Raw genomic sequence first — 23351 nt, 5'->3', positions numbered from 1 at the left:
CTGCTCTATGTTCCGGGCCTATAGGTTGAAGAAAACTGGCCTCTCGGAAAGCCACTGTGAGCCAAGGGGAGGACACATTCATTCATACCACACTTGCCGTGTTTCTGTGTTTGCCCACCACCCGGCTTGCGTTTCGTGATCGCCATGGCGCCATTCGTACCACATACCAGGCCTTTTTGAGGGGAGCGTGGGGGGGGGGGGGGGGTGTGCAAAAGAGGACGCAATGACTGTGCGCCAAATGCAATGCAATGCACTGCTGGATGCACCTTGTTACGCCGGGTCGGTATAAGTAGGTGACATCGATTTCGATTCCGAAACAGACAGTATTGGAACAGCACTGGGGGGAGTGGGTAGATGGGCTTGTTTTTTTATCGAGTTTTTCACGAAAGATACGGTGCATTCTATTGCACTTCCCCCCCGAGGCGGAACGAGACAGACAACAGTCTTTGCTACGGTGAAGTGCACCAACAAATCGGTCAGCTTTTTGGCGCGAATCGTTGATAGGAAACGGAGGCAAACGCAGTGTGGAAGAGATGGAAGAGGTGGCACAGCAAACAAATATGTACTCCTTCATGCTACAGGACGGACTTTTCTGCCGGTAGGAAAGAAGCGTGGCAGCGCCGTAAACGGTCGCAAGTAAATTCTGTGCCACCTGCGCTACGTGGTCGATATATTGGAAAGTTGTTTGCGCAAATCACGATGGACGGTGGAATTGGTGCTGCTGTTGCTGTTCCTGCTGCCCAAAACTCAAACAACGCCTTGGCCCTGTTATGTCGCGAGACAAAGAAGCACTCCTGGAACGGGGAGGTTCCATTTCAAACATTGCGCCGACATTTTGAGAGCAAAGCGATAGCCACCTATCCAGGCATGTGATACGTTCTATTGCAAGCATTACAATGTCCATGCTGCTGATGCTGCTTTTGAGCACCAGTCATTAAACAGCCGATTTGAGATTAACAACGAGAGAAACAAAAAAACAAACCGACAGAAAGAAAAGTTCATCGGCTAACCATAATTAAATTGTAAACCGACTCAATTACTCCGCCGGCCACTAACGAGGTTTTCGATTATGATCGATTGCACTCACTTGCACCGCCACACAGGAGCACACGCCAGGGGGGGGTGTAAATAATAATTTAATGATCGGAATTAAATCATCCGCCACCGGAAGTGATAGAAGCCGCGGTAGCCGAACCAACACTGTGCCCTCTGTCCATAATTAGCGCAATGAAATTAGTCCGTTGCACCGTTTTGGTGAACTGGCGGTTCAATGGTGGCTGGCACTGAGTAGTGGTTTTATGGGTGTGTTTTTTTTTATCAATTTTGCAGCTTCCATCTCACTGCACTAACATTGTGCATCGATGTATTAGCCGCACTTTTCCCTTACAACCGGCCCCGTGTGTAAAATGGCGTAAAGAATGGAAAATAATAAGCGGTTATAATAACCGCAAAAAAGGACGTCAATTGCATTGATCAATCGATCGAAATGGATCGTACAAAACGGACGGGGTGCAACACAATAATAGGCGCCATAAGCTGCCCCGCGGTAAAACTAATTTGGATTAGAGCGCGAGCATCATCAGCGAAATGATGATCCGCAAATCCGCACGGTTGTTTTGTGTTGCTGCTGTTGCTGTACGATTGGATCGCATCATCAAAACATCGCCCCACTGACGGGGTGGCGATGTTTTCGTCACTCGAATGCGCCACTAGAGTGCAATATGGCGGCATACTGTACTACTACCCGGTGGCCAGCGGTGCGTAATGGAGGGCTTTACTTACGAAAATGATTCACTTGACCGTTCTGAAGACCAAAAAAAAAAAAATACAGGTGTGTTTGTACACACTGCATTAAGTTGTATTTTCCTACCGCATCTTTGTCGTTGTACTCCGTGGCCGGGGTTCATTATTGTTTGCTCCCTTGGCAACCCTTCGGTATAGCAACAAGGCAACGCGCTGCACCAACACATTGACCCGCTGTGGCAACAATAATACATCCTGCACCACCACCTCCCCGTTGTTCCGCGAGCCGCGTTCGAGTTACGTTCTAGTTTGCTGTTTGGCGCGTAAAAAGTCAATGAAACCCAAGCAGTGGACCCCTCTTTTGGACCGCCCCACGTTGTCTGTCCGAGGGCTATCGTGGGGGTGGGTGGTTTCCATGACAACAATGGAATTAAACAACACCGTGTTCCATCGTCAACGTTGAGTGAGGGTTGGTAAGTGTGGTGGTCGTTGTCGTTGCGTCGAGCGAAACTTACAATAAACAGGTGAACGTGAAACAGGGTTAGAACGGAACGGAACAGGTGAAATTGGTGGTTGCAACCCCCCGGGGGAACACAGTCAGTGTGTAGGCGTTCTGCGGATCGGTTCGAACGCGCTTTCGAACGAACATTGCGGCGCCTCGAAGACGACGAAACAACGGAAACAGTAGGATTTTGATCTGTGCAAAGTGACAAACTCGCGATAATTACGCGCATTGCCGTTATCTGCTCGCATTATTGGGCACGATGCATTCAGTCGTTGTGTTTGGTGCCATTCAGATTCCATCAAAATCGTGTTAGCAAAGCAGGGAAATTGTTTCATAGAGGCTGGTGTCTTGGTTTATTGTGGAACTGGTGGTGGTACTACACAAAACAGAGTGCGTGCCGTGCCGTTCAAAGATTGTCAAATCAACCGAAAAGGTGACCTTCTAAGTGGATGATTCGTCCAGTGGAAGTGCGTGTCTGATACAAGATGCCACGTAAGAAAGAGTTTGATCGAGTTCGGAAGCATTCGAAAGTTGACGAATGCTGCTGTCCATTTCCATGCTGCTGCCGGTGTTGTTTGTGAGGGAGTTAGTTTGTGTGCTTTTCACGTTTTCTTCCGTTTGTAGTGTGTGACGTAGTAGGCTGTGTCACAGTGTGGGTCGAATCAATAACCCGGACGGCGTGTTCGCTTGCTTGGAACGAAATGAACGCACCTAACATGCCGTAAAAACGCTTCTTACGAATGTTCCACCATTAGTAGGCCGGGACACCGGTGTGTACCGACTGATGTTAGCCAGGATATCTTGCTAGCCGGCGCGGTCTTGTACGAAAAGGAAGTGTTTGAGGGCGAGTGAACAACGTTTAGAGCACACGCTGGCACACGAGAGGCCATACTGGAGAGTGTCACGTCGGTCAACAGCAAACGGCTAGAACGCTTTGGTGGAAAGTTTGCAGAAAGCTTACGCTTTCTCGACGAGAAGCATTTGGTCACTGTCACGGTGTTCGCGCTCTAATCTCAAAGCAGTCAAGGTGTGGCGGTCTATCGGCATCGAATGGAATGTGGCAGCATCGTCAGCAGCAGCAGCAGCAACAGCCGTCGATTGATGAGAAACGCAAACACAAATAATGAAGTGCAATTTTCGAACGCCGGCAACAACCGTTCGGTGGTGGTGGCGGCGGTGGTTGGTGCTCGCGATATGCTTAGTGAACGGTGCGCTCGGATACAGCAGCAGCAGTAGCAGTAGCAGCAGCGATCCACATCTGTTCGAGAATCGAGGTAATTTTTTGTTTCTTCCGGCAGTTGGGTCTCGGTTGTGGCTGCCATTGCTGCGAACGACGCGACACGACGGTGTCCTCTCGATGGTCGATCGCGACACGGAGCGATGCAATTTTACGCTGCACTTCCTTTCGAGATGGTAATTTTGCCGGGTGTTTTTTGTGTGTTGTGTTCGTTCTTCCTTCAGCGAATGGCGATCGTTGTGGCGTCGCTGCTGCTGCTGCTGCTGCTGAACAGCATCATCAATTGCAGGGGCATCAGCAGCAGTCCAGCAGTATCATGGGTCGGTAGCGAGTCGAGTTCGATCATGGCGTCCATTACATCCTGCGCTTGCGGAGCGAGAAGGGTGGAGGATTTGGATGCTTTTTTGCACCCTTTTTCATCCTCCACTACCCGCCAGGACCGCTCCACTAACGGGACCTGATTGATTGACAAAAATAATTGAAATGCTTCAGCGAATCTAATCGTGCAAAGGGACGCTCCTGGCATGCTTCTCGACGACGACGACGACGACGACGATGAGGAAGAAGTCGAGCGGTCGTCGTTGTCGGGCATTAGTCGGTCGGGCGTCCTTACTGTGCTGGCAACTGCTGCTAGTCGGAAGTGACTAACGACTTTTACTCTTTCTCTTCTTTCGCCCGTGGTGACCGTGGCCACCATCATTGCTGCTGCCACGGTACAACGGGCATCAAATGCAAGAGCAGCAATGTGAGCAGCAGGACAGGACACACACGGGGTAGCAAATGTCCCGCGCGAAGACACACAAAAAGCTGCATAAAAAGTGCGAAGGAAAGAAAGCAAAACAACTTAATTACGCTTGCAAAACAACAACTTAATTGAATTAAGCGTTGTCCAAGCGCTGCTGGGCTGGGCGCTGTCGCTGTCACTGCTTACTGCTGCTTCCATTTGACCAGCATCATGCATCGTCACTGGGATGGACCGCTAGTGACGTGGCGGAGGAACTGGGTGCTGGTGAACCGGCTTGCAGCAGTTGCTGCACCAGCTGCTGCTGCATCGTTAGTGCACATGGAAGAGGCGATGGTGAAAAATGCCCGCGAGAGTTGAAAGTTAGCTTTCAGTTTTTGGCTTCAAGTTAGAAGGGTATTTCGTTTGTTTTTTTTTCTTCTCCATCGTAGTATTCTAGCCGGTGTCCTGCCGAGTGTCCGCTAGGCGACAGTCACTGGCCACTGGGATTTATAATGGGGCAGCTACTGCTACTAGTAGCAGGGAGTGAAGCACCCGGAAAGGAATGTTTCAGTTTGTCCTGGAAAATGGAAACAAAAAAATCATTATTTTCCGCGGGAATTGTTTAGCGAGAATGGTTGGCTGGGGTGAGTCGGAATGAATGAGGCGAACGTAAGCCTCGGTTAATGTGGCACATAATGCGTATCGATCGGGTACGATCGCGGTGCAATAGATGCGCTAGCTTACTATTGCGTCCCAGTATCATGGTCTTTATTATAGACAATCATGCCGTATTACTTGTGTCTTTGAACTATGCATATAAAGGGTTTTTTATGTTGAATGCATACTGATTGTAATGGAGAAAAGTGTGACAATGGCAAAGCATTGCGAATAATAATTGAGAATAATCATGATGTTTATAATAATGGTTCGCAGCATTCAAAAGTGGTGAATGTTTCTACGAATTTGGTAAACACAAATAAAGCTACAATAACTTTTAATTGAAAAGCATATTAACAGGTAGAGTTGAAACTGACTGGGAATCTATCGCAAAGTATAGTCATTGCATTAATTGTAAATAATTAAACGCGGCACATTGGTGTGGTAGAGACAGTACCGCATGTGAAGGAGTAACGGAGATATGACGAATGGATAAAATTGTGATCTATTAGATGTTGTTGGTCTTACGACCTGTCACGGCATATCAGTGAGAGCGTTGTCACGCGATCAAATTCTTACTTCTAGGTGACAATCCATGATTATTGTATTGGCTTAATTTTGGATCTCGCTCTATTTCAAATGAATGTGGATCGATAGTGACAGGGCTAGAATATTCCAAACCCGATCTATTACTATATTATGCGAACAAGCAATTGTGCATGTAATACAGTAAAGAGAATGGCTGTTAAAATATATGAAAAAAATAACATGCACTAATTAGTACAAGATTTCAGTGGATGGTGTAATTAAAACAACGTGCATTAGCTCGATCAGATCTTCGCGGTCGTTCATTAAATGATTTAAAGAAATGCCTTCTTTATCTAGAACAGGGCATTCAACTAGTTATAAGTTTATTGTGGTTTTAAGGGTTTAAAATTAAGGTTGTTTGTGTCTATAACCCAACCAATGCTTTATATTGACAATTATAAGGATTGATGTCGTTAACGAACCGGCTAGACACAACGATGATGTATCTCAGTTTCAAAAAGTAAATCCCTTTATTTGTAGCAATCCAATAATCCATAATTTTCGCTAATTTTAACAGCTTAAATAGTGTTAAGAGAGGTTTTGTGATGCTACAATCTCTTTGAAACAAATATAGGAAAAATGAAAATTGAGAAAAGATAATGTTGATGCACAGGTCAGTTGTGCTTTTTAAAATTCAATTCATTACTGATCTGAACCATCCAGATTGCACTCATTTGTGACAACAAAAGCATGAACCAACTCATCATTAATTGTGTTTGAAACACACAAATTACTGCCCAGAAACAGTCCATTTTGTCCAAAAACAATCCATCTACAGGTATGCGGGGTATTTCTTTGTTTTTCCATTTGAACCATTAAACCGCTTCGGCTTCGATGCGTTACAAAAGCAATAACGTATTTCATCGCGTAATGTTCCGTAACTTCCGTTCTTCCACCAACGCGCCAAAGGTGACAAACAGCATAACAGCGCTGGCAGCATTAGCCTAAGTGTGAGGTGACTTGGGAAATCCTCACCGGAAACGCCTCACCATGCCTAATAGGTTTGACAAAACTTTCCACCGTAAATACTGGCGCCCGGAACGCCATGCTCAATCTCATAACTCATAGCTCGATGGAGAGCGGTTGGGCGCTCGGGGATGCTCGGGGAACTTTTGGGCCACCCATCCTTCTTCCTAGATCCTCCTCCCATGACTCTCCTCCACCCTCTCCTTTCTGGTAATGACCGTTACCCATTTACTTGTTTTATTTCCCAATCGGTAGCGACTGGAAATGATTCGATGGAAAAACGGTCCAAAAATAACCAAATGGCCCTGCTCTCCTCCTTCACCTAGAACAGAAGGCCGGCCGGATCGGTGACATCCGAGGCCGGGCGATGTGCCGGGCGTCAGCATATCTTCGATCTCTTCCAATATCAAAGTAACGGAACCGCTCCCCCGGGAACCATTATCTGTTTTCTTTGGCGCATAAAAATGAGTTCGCTGTGACAATGCACCATAAATAAGGCGAACATAAATGCTGTGCCGTGCCGTGCCGTGCCGTATGCCGCAATCCAGGGGTGGGCCGCGGAAGGATGGGTTAGATCGAAATAAAAAAAAAGAAAAACTTCCCGAGAATCCCAGAACGCGTTCCGGGTTTCGGGGTTAGATCGATCGAAAGAAATATGTCCAGCTAGCTAGGGGTTGCTACATTGCGTTCTACCGGGGGGGGCTGGAATGGTCTAATGGATTGGTGCGTGCTTCGTTGACACAATTCCGGCAACAGATACGTGGGACGAGGACGTCCCTTCTATCCGACGTCCACAATGGGGACCTGTAGAGCCGTGGTGCTATCATTCCGTTCTGTGTCGGCGTGTCTCTGTGTGTTTTGTGCTCGGCGTAAATCAAAAGTTTTCTCGCGAGAAAATTGCCAATTGCCTCGGTCCGAACGAACGGTACCGAACTCGGTCGCTCTATGCTCCGCTATGCTCCGTGCTGCGCTGTGCTGCGAATGTGCCGATGGAAATAATACGCCAGCATTAATGATGACCAGAGGTTTGATCTCACAAAAGGGAACGTCGACCTACCCGGGGGCAGCCCGCCCGTGGGCTGATGTATTGAATGTATGCAAATATGCTGAATGTACGATGAAGACATCGTTCGTAGGCGAGAGGGCGAAAGAGAGCAAGCGAGGACAGCGTTCGGTGGACGTTGTCGACTCCAAGCTTAATCCCACCACGGACTGTGACCTCGGGATGCGATCTTCACTGGCCGAGCCCGGACCCGGACCCGGACCGGAAATGCGCAGGCTTCCGCAGGTCAGCCAACTGGAACGAAGTTTAGAGGAATTGTTTGCGAATACCCAGTGTTCCCGCATCAGTCTCGGTGCGTGGGGTCTGGGCTCGGGGTGCGACGGATTGCGCTTTGCGACATTTGCGGTGATCTATCTTTGTGTGTTTGCCGTACGCATTCGCTCCCTGGTTTACTATTACTGTCGCCGAAGCGCTGAACGATGTTTTTGGGAGGGGGGAGAGCGCAGATTTGGGCCGCGTTACGGTTATCGCCATGCTTAATTGGCAATGATTGAAAATTAATCGGCTGCTCGTTGATGTAGCGGAACTATTGCGTTGCTGGTCCGTTTTCCATTGGCAGACGGATCGTGGTCCGGGAGGGTGCTGGGGAGTTCCATTAAACGAGAAACAGAACACAACGGCCTGCCTGCGATATGGCTGAATTAGAAGTTTTGCCCTTTATGAATGTAACGTTAATGCTTTGACTGTCATAATTCGTGCTCGTTACTGCAAGCGGGGAGCCAGGGAGCTTCTTTTTTATGATCTTTATATTATTTCGCTATGGATGATAGCACGGAACTGGGGTGCCTCGGTTTATACATGTTTGACATCAGACTCTTGTGATGCTGAATTCGTTTGATGTTTGTGTTTACACTTTTTGACCAACGTGTTTCAACGTACAGTTTTCAGCGGTTACATCACAAACATTCATTAAAGTGCACTCAGCATTCATTAAAAGAGTATTTATTAACCAGAATGTACACAAGATATTGCTGATATGTAGTTGATTTTTTTTATTATTGTGCAACGAGAAAGTTTTCGTTCTCTCTTTATTTAGTACTCGTGTCACTAGTGCGTCATTCCTCACATGTTTTCGTATGTTTAAAGGTTCTTATTAGTAAGTGAAAAGAAGCAAGAAAAGAAAACATTTCAACAAAACTGAATTTATATGCGAATTTAGAGAAGTAATCCCGATCAGTGGTAAAAATATTGCTGCTTTTGTTTCGCACTAGTCTAACTTTGGCTCTGTCTTGTTCATGTTGTACAGATAATGTATTCAAAATTACATATTGTTGTACATAAATAACTTGAACATGCTGTGTTTGTAACAAGCTCTATGCCAGTTCATTTTGCTTTGATTAATTTTAAAATTAAACTTAACATTCATCATATATTCTTTTCTCAAAAATTAGTGTGAATATTCCTTTCAAGTATATTTATGTTTATGTTAAAAAACAAGATTTCTCCCACAACTCTAAAGCATAAACAAGCATTAAACAACATCAATCAATCGGCTTGCATTGAAAATTGTGCACACACCCAACGTAGCGCGACATGGTTTCGGAATGACTGTACAAAACGGTCGGTCACCACGCGGATGGCACCAAAAATGGTGCGCAACAGTTGGCTCGAATCCTCATTAAAACGCTAATCATTTCTCTCGCCATCTCACCATTGGGGACCCATTGTTTCCCTCCATTCGCGAGGTATACCGCGCGCTTCAACCAGGGGACCAGTTCACTAATAGTTCCACATGGAAAAAGTGAATCACCAAACGGAGACCTTCCCCCCCCCCCCTCCCCCATCGGACTCAGTATGACAATTGGACCATTTCTGGGGAGGGAAAAGCGGTGGAAAACAAAATTAACAGTGAATCTATTTTCCACCGAAAAATGGTCCACCATCGTGTAGCGTGGTACCGGTGGGCGGTACCAGCCAGCGACAACCTTCACGCTCCGTTGACATTTGAGCTTGTATGTGTGCCTTATGGTGTGCCTCCGTAGCATTATGATACGGGAATTGAATTGTGGTATCAAACGATGTGGGATGTCGGATGGCTGGAGGCTGATGAGCGTATTCGTCGTTCCTCCCTCCGGGCGGGAGGCTTGACTCGTCGTTCCACACGTCGCGCGCCAAAAGGTGTAGGTGTGGTGTGGACCTCCACCACCGAGTGGAATTTAAATCATGTGGCCATCTCTTTTGCGATCGCCAACGCGCTAACGATGTGCGCATCGTGCTCTGTCTGGTGGGTGGTTTTTTGCATCTTTTTTTTTTTTCGAAATCTCCGAATCGAGAGCCTATTTCCATTCTATTTTTTCATATGGTTTCAGCGATGCGCATTTTGCAGTGGCTAAAAATGTATTTGACTCCGGTTTCCACCCGCGCTTAATTTATACTTTGCTTTGTTTTACTGTCAGCCAATTGCCCAGTAATAACGTTGAGACAAAGAGATAAACATCGGAATTAATACGGCATCCATTGGCCATTGTGGAATGGTTACAAAGAAGTTCAGGTTACAGTTGCGCTAACGCGAAACCATGTTACCATTGCCATTAGCATTAAAATGCTGAATGCAACCGCGACATGATCACCTCGACAATGGCGTCAGTATGATCTGTTTAGGCCTGTCGGAATGTACCTTTAATCTATGATCCTTTCGCTAAACGACTGGCTACAGGACAGCGTCGCTGCCGGTCTTCACACCTCTGTGTGCGGTAAAGGCATCCCCGCGGATTGCAGATGAAGTGAAGCATGTTGCCGTTGGCCACCAAATAGTTCGAACAACCGGCAGCCTCACCAGCAGCTGCTTTATTCGGACTCCAACCGAAGTGCAACCGTCACCGTTGGCTGGATGAAAACGAAAATCCTCGAAAAGTGAGCCCGTTTTCTGGCCACTCCGAGGGCCATCCATCTCGGCCAGGGTGCATCAAGCCCAAATGCCCTCCAGAAAGCCCTCGCCGTTGCGAGATAGATGTTTGCCGGTGTTCCGTGTTGGCCAGCCAGCCCCCTTTGCAACCACACCCGAGGTCCGATTATTATAGGCCATTATAAAACGATCGAGATAAGTGGACAAAATGTGTCCTCACTGACGCGCCTGCTGCCGCGTGGTGGTTCGCATGCTCGCTCGCTTCCGGTGCGATCCAGTGCCAGCAGCAGCTACCGGCGTCCGACGGTGGCCTGGGTCTGGGTCTTATTGACAAATACCGATTCAACGAGCGTTGATCTAATTTTGATACCCCGACAACGGATATTAATCCGTTCGCGCCACATGTCTCGGTCTGGCATTTAGACGGCCGGTCAACCTGTCAACCGGTGTGTGCGAGCGAGCGAGCCGGAGGGTCCACTATGACCACCTCGTAAACGCACATCGTCACACATCGCAGGTGATGAGTGATGACGATTTGATGCTGCGAGATAGACGCTCGCAGGCACGCCTTCCGCAGGGCGTTCATGCATATGTGGTGCGCCTGGACCAGAGACACACACTAGCACTAGACCGGTCCCGGTCCTGTGGCCGGTTCGTCACTTTGGGCGCTAACGCTTCGAGTGATGGATTTTATTGGTCTTCGTCCTTAAATCACTCTCGACCGGTTCGCGAAAGCGTTGTCCAGATGGTAGCGTAACGCCAAACAGGGGAGTAAGGGTGTTTAAAATGAAGAACAATTGCCAAAACAGTACGAAACTGACGCGAAATTTTTCATAATTCTTATGCCAGCGAGATAGAAAACAAATTTGCTGTTGATTTACCGGCACTCAGCTGATGTTTAGATGCTGATGGCAATTGTTTTCAAGTGGCTTGTTAGTTGTTGCGGAACGTGCCCAAGAATTGCCCGTTACACCGATCCGACCTTCGGTTCGAACCAATTCTAACAGGCTCCATTACGAAAATGCTCCGAAAAGTGGTAAAATGGCCGCAAGGCTTAGTGGCAGTGAAGCGCTTAAAAGCTGCCACTTCCGGGACCGGCTGCTGGGCGAGTTTCATCCTTCTCCCCCGCGAGAACGAGCGATCGATATGTGTTTTATTGCTTGCTCCTTGCATGAGATGAGTGACGGACAGACAAGGCGAACAGACAGGCCGGACGAAACCATCGACATTCGGGTTGGTTCAGTTTTGTCGAATTTTCCCGATTTTTCCGGGACCATGCGCCCAATCCCGCGTCTCTCGCGCCAAAGTGCAAAGTCCATCATCATCATCATCATTGTTGAGGAAGTGGCAGCAGGAAGAGGGCTGCAGCATCGGCCTAAAATCCATCAGTCCATCGTGGGCTGCGTGTGTGCGCGTGTATTTGGGATGATAAATTTTAAGTGTAGCAGCGCGTTGCCGTATCACCAGTGGCCGAGAGAAGGAAGATTGATTTCTGAAGGGAATTATTAATTTAGCGGAAATAAACTTCGGGAGCGCTAGGGCCGCGGCCTGTCTTCATAGGCCGCTCCGCGCTGGTGTAAGCTTTTGGAGCCATTTGGACTGTGGATGGCGCCCTCCCGAAATTGGTTTTTCGCTACGCTACCGGTTTCTGCTCTCGCACCAACTCGTTGATGGCCATACCGTGGGCTGGCTTCATGTATCAGGTCAACATAAATATATATATAGAGACACATTTAGGCGTCCGTAGATGCGTCTGTGCGTGCAAGGAAGGAAGGAAGGTAGGAAGGAAAAGGAAGCGTATTTTCCACGCTCGATTGCACGGAAGACCGGACCGGAGAGCTAATCGGATATTGAATGTGGTGAGAGTGTTCCAGGCGTCGGTCGGCGGTTGGTATGCTGGTAGTGCCGGTGAGACAGACACACCCGATCGCATCGTCCGATGGGGCCTGATACCCATTTTCGGAGTTAAAGTTTCCGGATATTCGTGGTCCGGGTGATTGATGCTCTTGCTGCCAGGGGAAGGGATGCTCGCATTTACACTGAGTGATTCGATTTGTTTCGATTGGCACACTCTGTGTGAGGACGGTAGTTTTGGGCCACCGAATGGCAGACCAGAGCGATTAGGTTTGTCCTTTTGATCTGATACGTTCGAAGGCACTACGAGGGGATGATGATTTTATGAGAAGATATTAGAATACGGGGTACAGACAGAAGGGTTACGGGTTGACTAGGATGGTCCCATGAGCAGCACTAGCACCATTCTACCTTTCCTGGTTGCCAGTTTCTACGGTACCTAGTGTCAGTCAGCAAAGGAACACGATCTTTGGTTAGAGAAAGAGGAAGCTTTCTGTGTTACGGGATCCATCAATCTTGCTGGAAGAAAGCACATCATAATTCATGACAGGGAAGGAGGATTTTTGACGAAGCATCCGGTTTGGTACTAGACGAAAATCGATATTGATTGTTCTTTTCCAATGCAAAACACACTTTTGTATCACAACTCATTCAAGGTATTTTTGATCAATCAAAAGTCACTAACATTCATCTACTTTCGAACTTATGATTGCAAAAAAATGTTGTGTACCGCAGTTATCGTTCGATAGTGATCACTAGTAATACTTGGATATCAGTATGAGTTTTATCAACTGATCGGTATCAAGAGCAAAAGAAGACTGGACTCGTTTAATATGGAGAATGCTTCTCGGTTAAAGTGCCCCAGTCAGTTTGTTTAGATGTAGCAACAATTTTACTATGCAATGCATCGTGCACCAGCAGCACAAACAACAGTTCGCTTTTAGAAAACTGGATGTAGAGAGCTTCAGTTACTCGTGCTCGTGGTATCTGTAAAGTTCTGCGTGTTGCTGATGGTTTGCTGAGCATTATTGATTGGCTCGTAATTGCTGAGTAACGCATCATCCGTCAAAGAATATTGATCACGAATGCTGAAGAAACGCAAAACTTTTAGCTGCTTTTCCTTGGAAGCTAACGCCACGTCACTAACACACATTCAATAATGGTTTAATGTCTAGGTACAAGCTTGAGCTGTTAGTTAGCTACATAAGTGTGCTATGCTGTGAACGCGACCGTAAAACTAAGAGCTAAAATACCTCATATTATTATCTTCGTTATTCATTAAAATCCTTGCTCATTACAATAACTACATTTGCATTGGAAATTGAACCAAACATATCAGAATGCACAATACTTCCTGCACTACGGAACAAACGTATACACATTAACCATTGTAAAACAATTTACTTGGTACGAAACGAAGTTTCCAGCCATGCTAATGAGGTTCGCTTAAAGAGGGCTGTTTGTGCGATAAAAAAAAAACAGATTGTTGATGCCAATTAAGATTAAGCGTCTCCCACAAACACACGACGACGACGGTGGCTAGCGTGCTGGCCAAACCAGCCGTTTGATGAATGGTGAGGTTGCAGCAGCAGCAGGAAGTTGTCAAGCAACCTGCGATGTACGTCGAGTACGCCCACAACAGCCCATGGTACGGAAGAAGCAGCCAGTCAGCCATCCAGCCAGTTACTGACAGCCCGGCCAGCGCTGTTGACGGCGGTTTCCGCAGTAACGCGGTTCGTAGATTTTCATCGTCGTCGGTGAAACTATCCCCAGCCGGGCCCTTCCGGTGGCTTTGCAATGGCAGCTCGGCGATGCGTTTCCATTTTTTGGATTTCGTCGATGGCGTCAGCCGCCCGAGAGACGGGGTGCCCCCTGTTTGTTGAATCGATAACCGTGTAAATGCGGAAGTAAATTGATACTAACTCCACCGGTGGTTCTCGTGCTGCTGTCGAAGGATACAAGTTCCCCCTCTCCGTCACGGCCCCTCCCCTGCGAAGTTTCCGTTTCGTTTGTGGCCCTTTCTTTGCTGCTGATGCTGATCGGCACTAGGCACAGAAAGCCATTCAAGCAATCTGTCTACCAGTTACGCGAAGCCGGGACCCGGCAAGATAATTTCTCATAACTCTGCTACTGCTGCGTTTTGCGTTCGATTTGGTGCACGAAAGGGCGAACTTTTAGTTTTTGCCCGTTTATCCGGCAGCCCGGCCATCGGACTCCCAGGACTCCTTGGCACGAGGTCCACCGCTTGTTTAGTCCGCGGCGAAAGTTCGGACGAGCAGCTGGCGCTCGCGCCGTCAGTTTCGACGCGTCAGCGATATCGGTGGCCATCCTTTCCTCTCTGCAGACGAGACACGTGCCGCAATGAGGAACACTGGTGTGGAACGGGCGGAACGGGGAAAAGTTTATCAAAAGAGCCCCAGCCACCGCAACAGGACCCACGCAACACCGTTACGGGGTCGGTTGTTTTGGATTACCGGGTGCGCCGGGAGGTTTTGTAAGAAATATGTTTGCTCAGCAAAGCCGATTCCATTTCTATGGACTGGGACTTGTTATACTGCGCTGTACACACTCCAGGCGCGTCGTCCGCTGATCTGATGCAAAGTACGTTGGCGGGAGGGCGGTAGTTGGTGCGCACCAAGACGGCGTCACTGTTCCGCGAACGATGGATGGTGGTTAATACGTGCTTACCAAGCGTGGACCACGGGAAAACTCACGGGGTAGGGTAAAAGTTTGCAATTTCTGTGTGTCTGTGGGCGCTTGTTCACTGTTCTCGCACTCGCACACATACATAAATCATACCGAGCTCTTTTCATCCCCGCGTGCATTAATATTATTTTGATTCCCGGGAATCCCGGCGCTCCGTTCGACCGCTGGACGATAAATCATGCGGCCAATCGAAGGCGATGGAACCGAAACCGAACCGTGTGCGTTCGCGTGACAATGTGCACTCTCACCGTCACCGTGCGCGGATGGTAAATGGCACTTTTATTAGTTTGTTTACGGCCGATTTGGCGCTGGTGGAGTCCAGATTTCGCCAAGGATGTGGTGCCGGTGAGCATTCGCCTGGTGAGGGAGGAGAAGTGGCGTTTTGGGATTGCACTGATTCGAGATAGGGGATTGGCATCGAGGGATAGGAGATCAATCATAGTGTAATCGTGGTGAACAGATATTCAGATAGCGGGTACATTACGGCAGTGTGTAGGAGTGACAGTCTACTACTTTTGAGCTTTTCCTCATCCCCAATCTTTCACTTTCTCTGTTTTTTGGTAGCTTGTTTGCTGTAGGTTGATCTTGACGTTGTTTAAGGACTTTAGAATTTTCTCCATTATGCTGGATAAACTCCTGTTTGTTGCTCTAAATTGATACTCTTTGAAGTCTTCCGGGTGTTAATGTTCAGCTAACTTATGGTTTTATCGTAAGAAAAATAAAACAGATTTCAGGAAAGAAAAAAAAAAGGTTTTCTGCATCAAATTGTTTGGAGTATTCAATTCATTTAGAGATGCAATTTACTAGCTGAGTTTCTTCGGCATCAGTATAAGTTTTGCATTGAAGTACGATGATAGTGGAACGTTTACCGTGATCAAGCGTTTCGACAGTAGTTTCCGTGGGTTGGTTCATCTTTAAAATACGAAAATGTTTTTCGCTCTGTTCACTTAATGTGGCTTATTCTAGTAAGTACTGGTATTCGGCCGATAATACACCGTATAGCCGTTGTTAAATTGTGTAGACTACGAGGTAAATTATTTGAGTAAATTAATAGCAAAAAAGTAAAGTAAATACAGAACACGTGAAGAGGGTTTTCTTCTGGATTGCAAACGCCAGAGGCACTTGTACAGCTTCAAGGAAAGTCTGTCACAAATTTTCCCATTTATCGTAGGTTGCTCCGTTTTTCCTCGAATGGATAAAGTATCAAACCTTTTTAATCCTGCCTTGGCTGTGCAGAAGCCAATCAAGCTCATCCAAGATACCCTGACTATTCTTCTACTCAAAGTTTATTTTTCAAAGGTCAAGGCGTGCTGTTAAAAGCATTGATTACTCAGCATAATTTTCCGGAACTGTGATTCAAGTAATGTACCATCGAACATCTGAATTGCATTTTCTTCAGCATTCTAATCATTTACTCCAGAACTCTTAGCCAGTCTATCCTAAAGAGCAGTTTTGATTCAGATCCGGTACCAATGCAGTCAAACTGCATGAAAGTGGCATTCGCTAACGTTGTCCCCGTATGCGTAATACCATTGTCTAATGAAGATTACTGAACGGAACAGACACCCATCGCCATCGACGTGCTTCCTGGATGCTCTTGCCGTGCCGACGATGAGAGATGGTTTCCACAGTTCATTAATCCCTGCGCTAACGATGCGCCACATTAACTAATAGTGTAATTGATTTTCCATTCTCCTCCTCCCCCACCAGATGGCTACATCATCGGCAACTATCTGCAGGCAACGGACCAAGACATCCGGGACTTCTTCTGGACCGGGTCGGGCGATGGGCCCGGTTCCGTGCTAAACCCATTCGAGCGCTTTCCAATCAGTGAAGATGCCATCATCAAGACGGCCACGGTCGTCGCCACCGTCTACATTGACCGCAATGGTGGCCCGGATGGGTATGATGATCTCTGCATCTTCGACTGCCCACCCCAATCCGGTCACCGAGGTGGTCCCGAAGATCCGACCGATGGCGACGATTCATTCGAGTCCGATCTGACGGGCCACGGTATCGACAACGTGACGCCCACGGATCGCCGCTTCTGGCTGATGACCGTCATCGGAGGACTGCATGGGCGGCACGATTATCCGATGCTCGAGACCAAGCTGGCCAAGCTGTATCGTGTTGCATTTGCCAGGTAAAGCAGCGCGCCCCCTGTGGACGCTTCCTTCGTGGCGCTAATGGGTTCGTTTTTCAATGCACAGACAACAGGCATTACATCTCGGCATCAACAGTAGCACCAGCAACGGTCGTCAGCAGCAGCAGCAGCAACAGGAGGAGCAGGAGGAGAACGGTCTCGAACGACTATCGGTGGATGAGAGCAACCCGTCCGTCGAGGATCCGCCGAGAAGTCGCGTCCGCCGTCAAGCAGCTGATTTGAAGCGTTCAAACAAAGCTGATGCAAGCTCGAGCAAGCGAGGAAAAAGTGCCACGGCCACGGGCAAGAAACTTGAGAGTAACATCCGTCCACCGGGCTTAGCGTTTGGCCACGATGTACTGACAAACGGGTACGTCGTTGCGTACGAGCAGCGACTGAAGCACCGGAACAGAAACCATCGACGAGCGTCGTCAACACGCCACAAAAGAGATTTTAGCGAATCGGACGAACGACGCATCGGAAGTCAGGTGCTGCCCGTACCACCGATAGTGGAAGTCATTGGCGCGAACGGTGGTCCGCCAGGCCCCGAAGAGAGTCCAGTGGCCAATGGGGACGATGGTTCCGATGAGCAGTTGCGGTACGTATTGTCTTACTGACTCCATTCTTCGGAGGTCCTGTCTGCCTGTGCTACACAAACCGAGCACAACGTTCAACGTTGGGTTGAGGTTGCAAATCTGACTTCCTGCCACGAACCACACCAGGCGAACAGAGGAAAGTCAGTGGCAGCAACAGTGAGACCTCTTCTCAATGTTTCCTCGTGTTTCGCGTACTCGAGAAGGCTTTTCTGTTCGACTTCTTCTTGAAGCGCATGAGAGAGAGAGAGAGAGAGAGAGAGAGGGAGTAATGGAGCTTCTCGCATGCCCGTTTCAGATCGCAACGGAGTGACACAACCGGTCGACACGACGTGCCCGATAAGGATGCGTACTCGACGGCGACGGGAGGCCGGCGAAAGGTGCGAATCCTGATACACAACACGACCCATCTGCGCGAGGAGGATCGATTGTCGATGGAGGGTAGCAGTACTGGTGGTCGCGATGCCGACAATACAGGAGGAGGAGCTGGTGGTGGCTCCCCGAGCACATCGAAGTAAGTGCTCTCTCTTTCGGTCTCTCTCCAGTTCTCTCTGGTATCCTACGCGCGACCCCGCGTGTTGAACGGAAGTGGCCGCTGTCACTGTCGCCGAAAAATATGCTTTGATCTGGGTTTATGGTGGTGGTTTTATGGAGTGGCTTGTTTGTGGCCACCTCGTCGAGGACTGTGAAGTGTGAATGAAACGGGGTGAGGCCGAGGTGGCCGCATCAGGTTCAGGTTCGATGACGTGTTGTTGTCGCCATCGTCGGAACCGGGGATTAGTGAGGGTGAAGAGTGTTTTGCACGATGCGATGGCACTGGATCGGTGCCGCTGCTGCTGCTTTGAAAGTGGCAGTCAATGAGGAATTTGGTTCGCAAAGTTTCTGATGAGCCGCATAGCTTCACTCTTGAAGGGATTTACAACTTTCGGGCCAGCTTAGCAGTGCATGAAGGCATTTTAAAGCGGAGAATGGCAAAGCAGGCCGAGCGGTGGTTGCAGAACTTTCAGGGTGCAGTTGTTTTCGGGGCGTCTTTAAGTGGTGCAGGAATGCAAGAAGGCAGTTGTATTTGTCGGTTATACTCGGTTAATATGATTTTATTAAATAGAATGTCTTCCAATCGATGTATCTTAGTTATGTAAATGTTATTAAAGAGTATTTTAAAACATGAGTAAACCATTATGATTGAATACGTTGATTGAATTTTTGTTTTTATGGATGTGCTCGTGTTCCAGGTTACAGCTAATGTTAACTTACAACTAATATCCGGGAATTATGTTGATACATTCTGAAGAACCTGTTCATTTGTATGCTTTTAATAGAATATTTCAGAAGCCATATCTGTTCGTAATAGTTGATTCAATCGGTTGTAATCAGCCCAACGGTGTGAAAGTTCAACCGGGGCCGAAGGCTGTTCAAATAAATCCGTTTTTTATTCTCTTCCAGTTCCCTTCGAATGTGATAGCCTCCAAGTGATTAACTTGAATTTGAGGAATACAAAAGTTGCATCGGATCATACATTCTGAATATATAGGAAACGGTATCGACATAGCATCAATTTTCGTCAAAACATGGTGCATGGAGGCGCATGGTAGTTCGGGGAATTTGCCGTTTTTTAGCTACAATTTCGGGTGTAACGTTCGAATTACATTTTTGCAATATCTACTAAAATAAATGACATTATATGTAGCTTTATAATTCGGCGAAACGGTCCATGGGGCCGAATAAAACCCAAAAGAATTATCGTCACCATGCGCCTCCATCCACCAATTTGGATTCATAGAACAAAAATTTTGCCTATTTTCATAGTTTCATCAAATATTGATATGCTCTAGCGCCAATCGGGTTCGAAATTTTTTAACATATTATTGTGCTTTTGTGATTGAAACATTCAAAATGTGATGGTGCTGCAGTGACACATAAATTGTGAGCATGTTGCATCATAATGGCATAAAATCTGATTGTCTCCTGTTGTTTTTATTTCTGGTTTACAATTCAACTGCACTCGGTTAGCCTTACGTCTTTCAGCGCCTCTTGAATGCTTGAAATGTGCTTTTTGGGTTACTGAAACATAAGAACTAACGCATCACTTCATCTACGCATCTTTCCAGTCAGCTCCTGAATCAAACGGAAATCATATACTCGGTGTTCGTTGGTGGATTGCCAGTGCTAGCGACGACGGCCGCCGAAGACATGAAGCTCATGTCACAGGAAGAGATGGAGCACGTGCTGGAATCGATGGTCTACCTCAAAGCCGATCGTACGTAGTTTCCTTCCGCGAAATTTCGATTCGCTCTCCATTGACCCCCGGAGGTATGCGATGCTCACCGTGCGCTTTGTCTGTTTTGTTACCCTTTTTAGCCTACCTTAAGGAACCACAGGCGACACCGTTGATACCGTCGACTCAGAATGGCAGCAGTAATGTGATAGCCCTGATCGGCCAAAACCCTAGCCTGTTCGTAGTGTCCTGCGTGGCGGCGGTGCTACTGTTGATCCTGTGCATTGGCATGTTCCTGTTGGCTCGCGGTAAACGGAAGCATATCGTAGCGATGAAGAAGTGAGTAGCAAGTAACCGAGTAGCCCCGTAAGATCATGTTGCTATGACGATTGTTTGTATGTGGCATTTCCAGGCTGGAATCGACGCAAGCCCTTGTGATGCCGGGAACGATCGCGGAAGAACTGAATGCCCTGAAAACCGGTGACAGCGGAAGCAGCCGGCAACCGTCGCCTTCGTATCCGCGCGATCCCTCCTCGGCCACGGTGAGTCTGATGGCACAGAAACCCTCACCGACCATCCACTTCCCACTGCCGCCGATGACGCGACCGACTTCGTCATCGTCGAGCTACTCATCCGACTGCTCGGTGTACTATCCGAAGCGGAAGCAGAAACATCAGCACCACCATCACCATCATCATCATCACCATCAGCAACAGCAGCAGCTGCAGCACCAGCAGTTGCAGCAACAGCCACAATATCACCATCATGAGCTGCTCGACGAGAAGTCGGTCAATTTAACGAACAAACTGCAGAAACAGTTCCACCTACAGTCACTGCTAGTACCACCGGGAGGCCAGGAGAACGTGTACGCTTCGGTACAGAAACCGTTGGGGAAGAAGGATCACAAGCGGCGCCGAAAGTACCTCGGTGAGAATCGGGTGGGATCGATCGAAGGTGGTGGGTTGGGATTGCAGGTCCCGCCACCACCACCACCGAGAAGCCCCCTGACCACGACCACAGCTAGCAGTGCCAGTCCGAGCGATCATTCGGCAACGTTCGGTGACGATCGGCAACCGAAGCTTGTCCCGGGTGCTTACGAACCGAGTGAAACCTACAACACCGATGTGATCATGAAGCATTACCTGAAACGGAAACCACTGACTGGTGCGCTGCCGGTTGAGGCACTTAACCGGGACAGGATTCGTGTGTTGGCGGAACAGTACAATGGAATTGACTCCGGGAGTATTGGATCGTATCTTAGTATGGCTTCGGTTAAGAGTTTCCCCAGGTGAGTCACCGTCGTCGTCGATTGAGGAGCTTTCCTTGGACTGTGCTAATGGATCCGTTTTTATTTTTGGTTCTTTGGTAGATGCTTTGTACCGGAACCACTGAGCCGCGTTCTGGAACCGGTCACGATGACGCATCTCGATCAATCGGATGTGTACGCGGATGGGGTGAAATCGTCCGGACCGGATACGGCCGCCACCAGCCAGTACAACACGGATACGGAGGTGCATCTGGCGCGGTCACAGAGTGATGGAGCTGATCCTGGTGTCGTGGGACCAATCGTGTGGCAGATGCACAAGAAGGAGATGGAAGGTAAGGGATTGGGCGAGAAATGGTGATGCACTATTCAAGTTCTTGGAGCCCTCTGTCTTAAAAAGGTCTCTATGGTGTAATACTTTCATTCATTTGTTCTTTTATCGTTTTTGAAAGTTTTTATTCATAAATCAAACATATTCGCAACTCGTTCTAGTAAAATTACTAAAGGTAATAGACTATATTAATGTTGTAGAAATCGTTTATTCGATTCATTTGCATCTCGACCGCATGCATTCATGTTAAATCAATGAGTTTTCAACAGATTTATCAGTGAGTTTAGTTTCAACAGATGTAGAGTCAGTCTTCTTTCATATTGTAAATACAAAACTCTGCAAACAATGGAATTGTGTGGGAAAATCAAATTGAATTTTATTCAATTTAAAAGGAATATAATAACAATATGGAAACCGTGAACTGAAGCTGCGGCTACAGCAACTACAAAAGAAGTTCTATAAAATACCATGAAATTGCAAAACTGTTAATTGAGATTATGTCAAACTGATAAAAACTAAGAATGTGTTTCAAGAATCATTTATTGTTTATATCACCAATCTGCGTATGCATCAGTAAATTAGAAAAAAAAAACGGTTTGCGCTCTTGCTACTGCGCCAGTGGAATGAGAGTACGCCTTTTTAATTGTGTAAAAGCTATCAGTGTTCATGAAGATAATGTGTGAACTCGTTTTGTTCGCCATTATTGAGCTCCAGATCCATACTGTAACTTGATTTAACAAACAGAACGAATACGTTTACCTTTAGATATGTGAAAGGCTAATTTCCTACGTAAACTGTAACCAATTTCACTCTATTGCTCGATTTCACTCTATTGCTCGACTATTGTTTCAACCATTGCCCTCTGCAGAGATCACCAGTCCACTGCGGGATCCGGTGGTCACGAGGAACCGCTTCGAAGGGCTGCTCGAAGGTGCCATCCAGCTGTACGAAGAGGAGGAGGGTCCGGAGCGCGAAGAGGAACAAAAGAACTCGATACCACTGCCCGGTGTCATACGGCCATCCGAGGCCACACGGGGAAAATCGGCACTCGTCGTAAGGTAAAACGTCCGCCCTCTTTCACCGTTTCTGTCCCCCCCCTTTCCGGCCACAGATCTTGATCTGTTGTTTGTCCTCTCCACAGAGAAACATCCCGTGCATCATCGGCTACGATACGACCGGTAACGGCGGCCCCGGGACGTAAGGTGGACGCGCACAGTCACAGTCACGATCATCATCTGGCACCGGGTTCTCCGATGCCGATGCCACACGGTGGCCGAGGTGGTGGTGTCTCGGGTGCTGCATGGAGCAGTGGAACTCACTCGCCAATGGTACGTCCGATGAGTGCGGGACCCTTCCATTCGCCACAGAGTGGGCCCACGGTGGGCATCGAGATTGCTCAGGTGACCGCTCCGCACAGTGTACTCCAGTCCACGGAACTATCGACCGCACCGCTACTCCAGAACATCATGCAAGAGCTGCAACGGTTCCGCAATGAACAGTGAAATCGGGACGAACTTTTTTTTATAAAATCATATTTTGTGTATACACAACCACAAACAGAAACGCACACAACCAAGCACACATACATACAAATATCTAGCGCGATAAGCAGTGGGTGGCCAGTCAAAGTGTTCAATCTATTGTTTATATCAAAGTCCGTCGGTCGGGCGGTCGGTCGGTTAGCGCTCTTATCGATGTGCCGCAGTGCATCGCCGGTGACCAGTGGCGTCCATTTCGATAAGCGCAACGTGCAATTCATTCGGATTAGTCGACGAGTGCATAGAATTCTAAGTAAATATACCAAAACCGTACACCTCTCGTATCGATTGTATAACAAAAAACAAAAAAGAGCAGCCCGGGTTTTTTGGTCCCATTTTGTTGTTGGTTCTCCGCCTGTGTTTAGTAGATTCGCTTCCA

The 23351-nt window shown here is 47.7% G+C and overlaps 1 protein-coding gene across 1 annotated transcript; it reads left to right on the top strand.

Annotated features, from left to right (window-relative positions):
- The first annotated feature begins 3371 nt into the window (after positions 1-3371).
- Positions 3372-22936, top strand: LOC126576694 (uncharacterized). The gene is made up of 10 exons (XM_050237999.1): positions 3372-3522; positions 16599-17031; positions 17099-17629; positions 17923-18138; positions 19733-19881; positions 19983-20178; positions 20252-21127; positions 21209-21438; positions 22303-22492; positions 22576-22936. The coding sequence occupies exons 1-10, from the start codon at positions 3372-3374 to the stop codon at positions 22934-22936; spliced, it is 3333 nt and encodes a 1110-aa protein (XP_050093956.1).
- Positions 22937-23351: the final 415 nt, after the last annotated feature.

Source organism: Anopheles aquasalis, chromosome 3 (genome assembly GCF_943734665.1).
Source record: "Anopheles aquasalis chromosome 3, idAnoAquaMG_Q_19, whole genome shotgun sequence".
Taxonomy (NCBI): domain Eukaryota; kingdom Metazoa; phylum Arthropoda; class Insecta; order Diptera; family Culicidae; genus Anopheles; species Anopheles aquasalis.
This window is presented reverse-complemented; position numbering and strand designations above follow the sequence as displayed.

What these genes read in the sequence shown, in the direction of transcription:
- LOC126576694 (XM_050237999.1), top strand. Translation starts at nt 3,372, where the DNA reads ATGAAGTGCAATTTTCGAACGCCGGCAACAACCGTTCGGTGGTGGTGG. An exon ending in GGTTCCGATGAGCAGTTGCG is followed by an intron (nt 17,630 to 17,922) that starts GTACGTATTGTC and finishes TGCCCGTTTCAG; the next exon opens with ATCGCAACGGAGTGACACAA. An exon ending in GGTCTACCTCAAAGCCGATC is followed by an intron (nt 19,882 to 19,982) that starts GTACGTAGTTTC and finishes TACCCTTTTTAG; the next exon opens with CCTACCTTAAGGAACCACAG.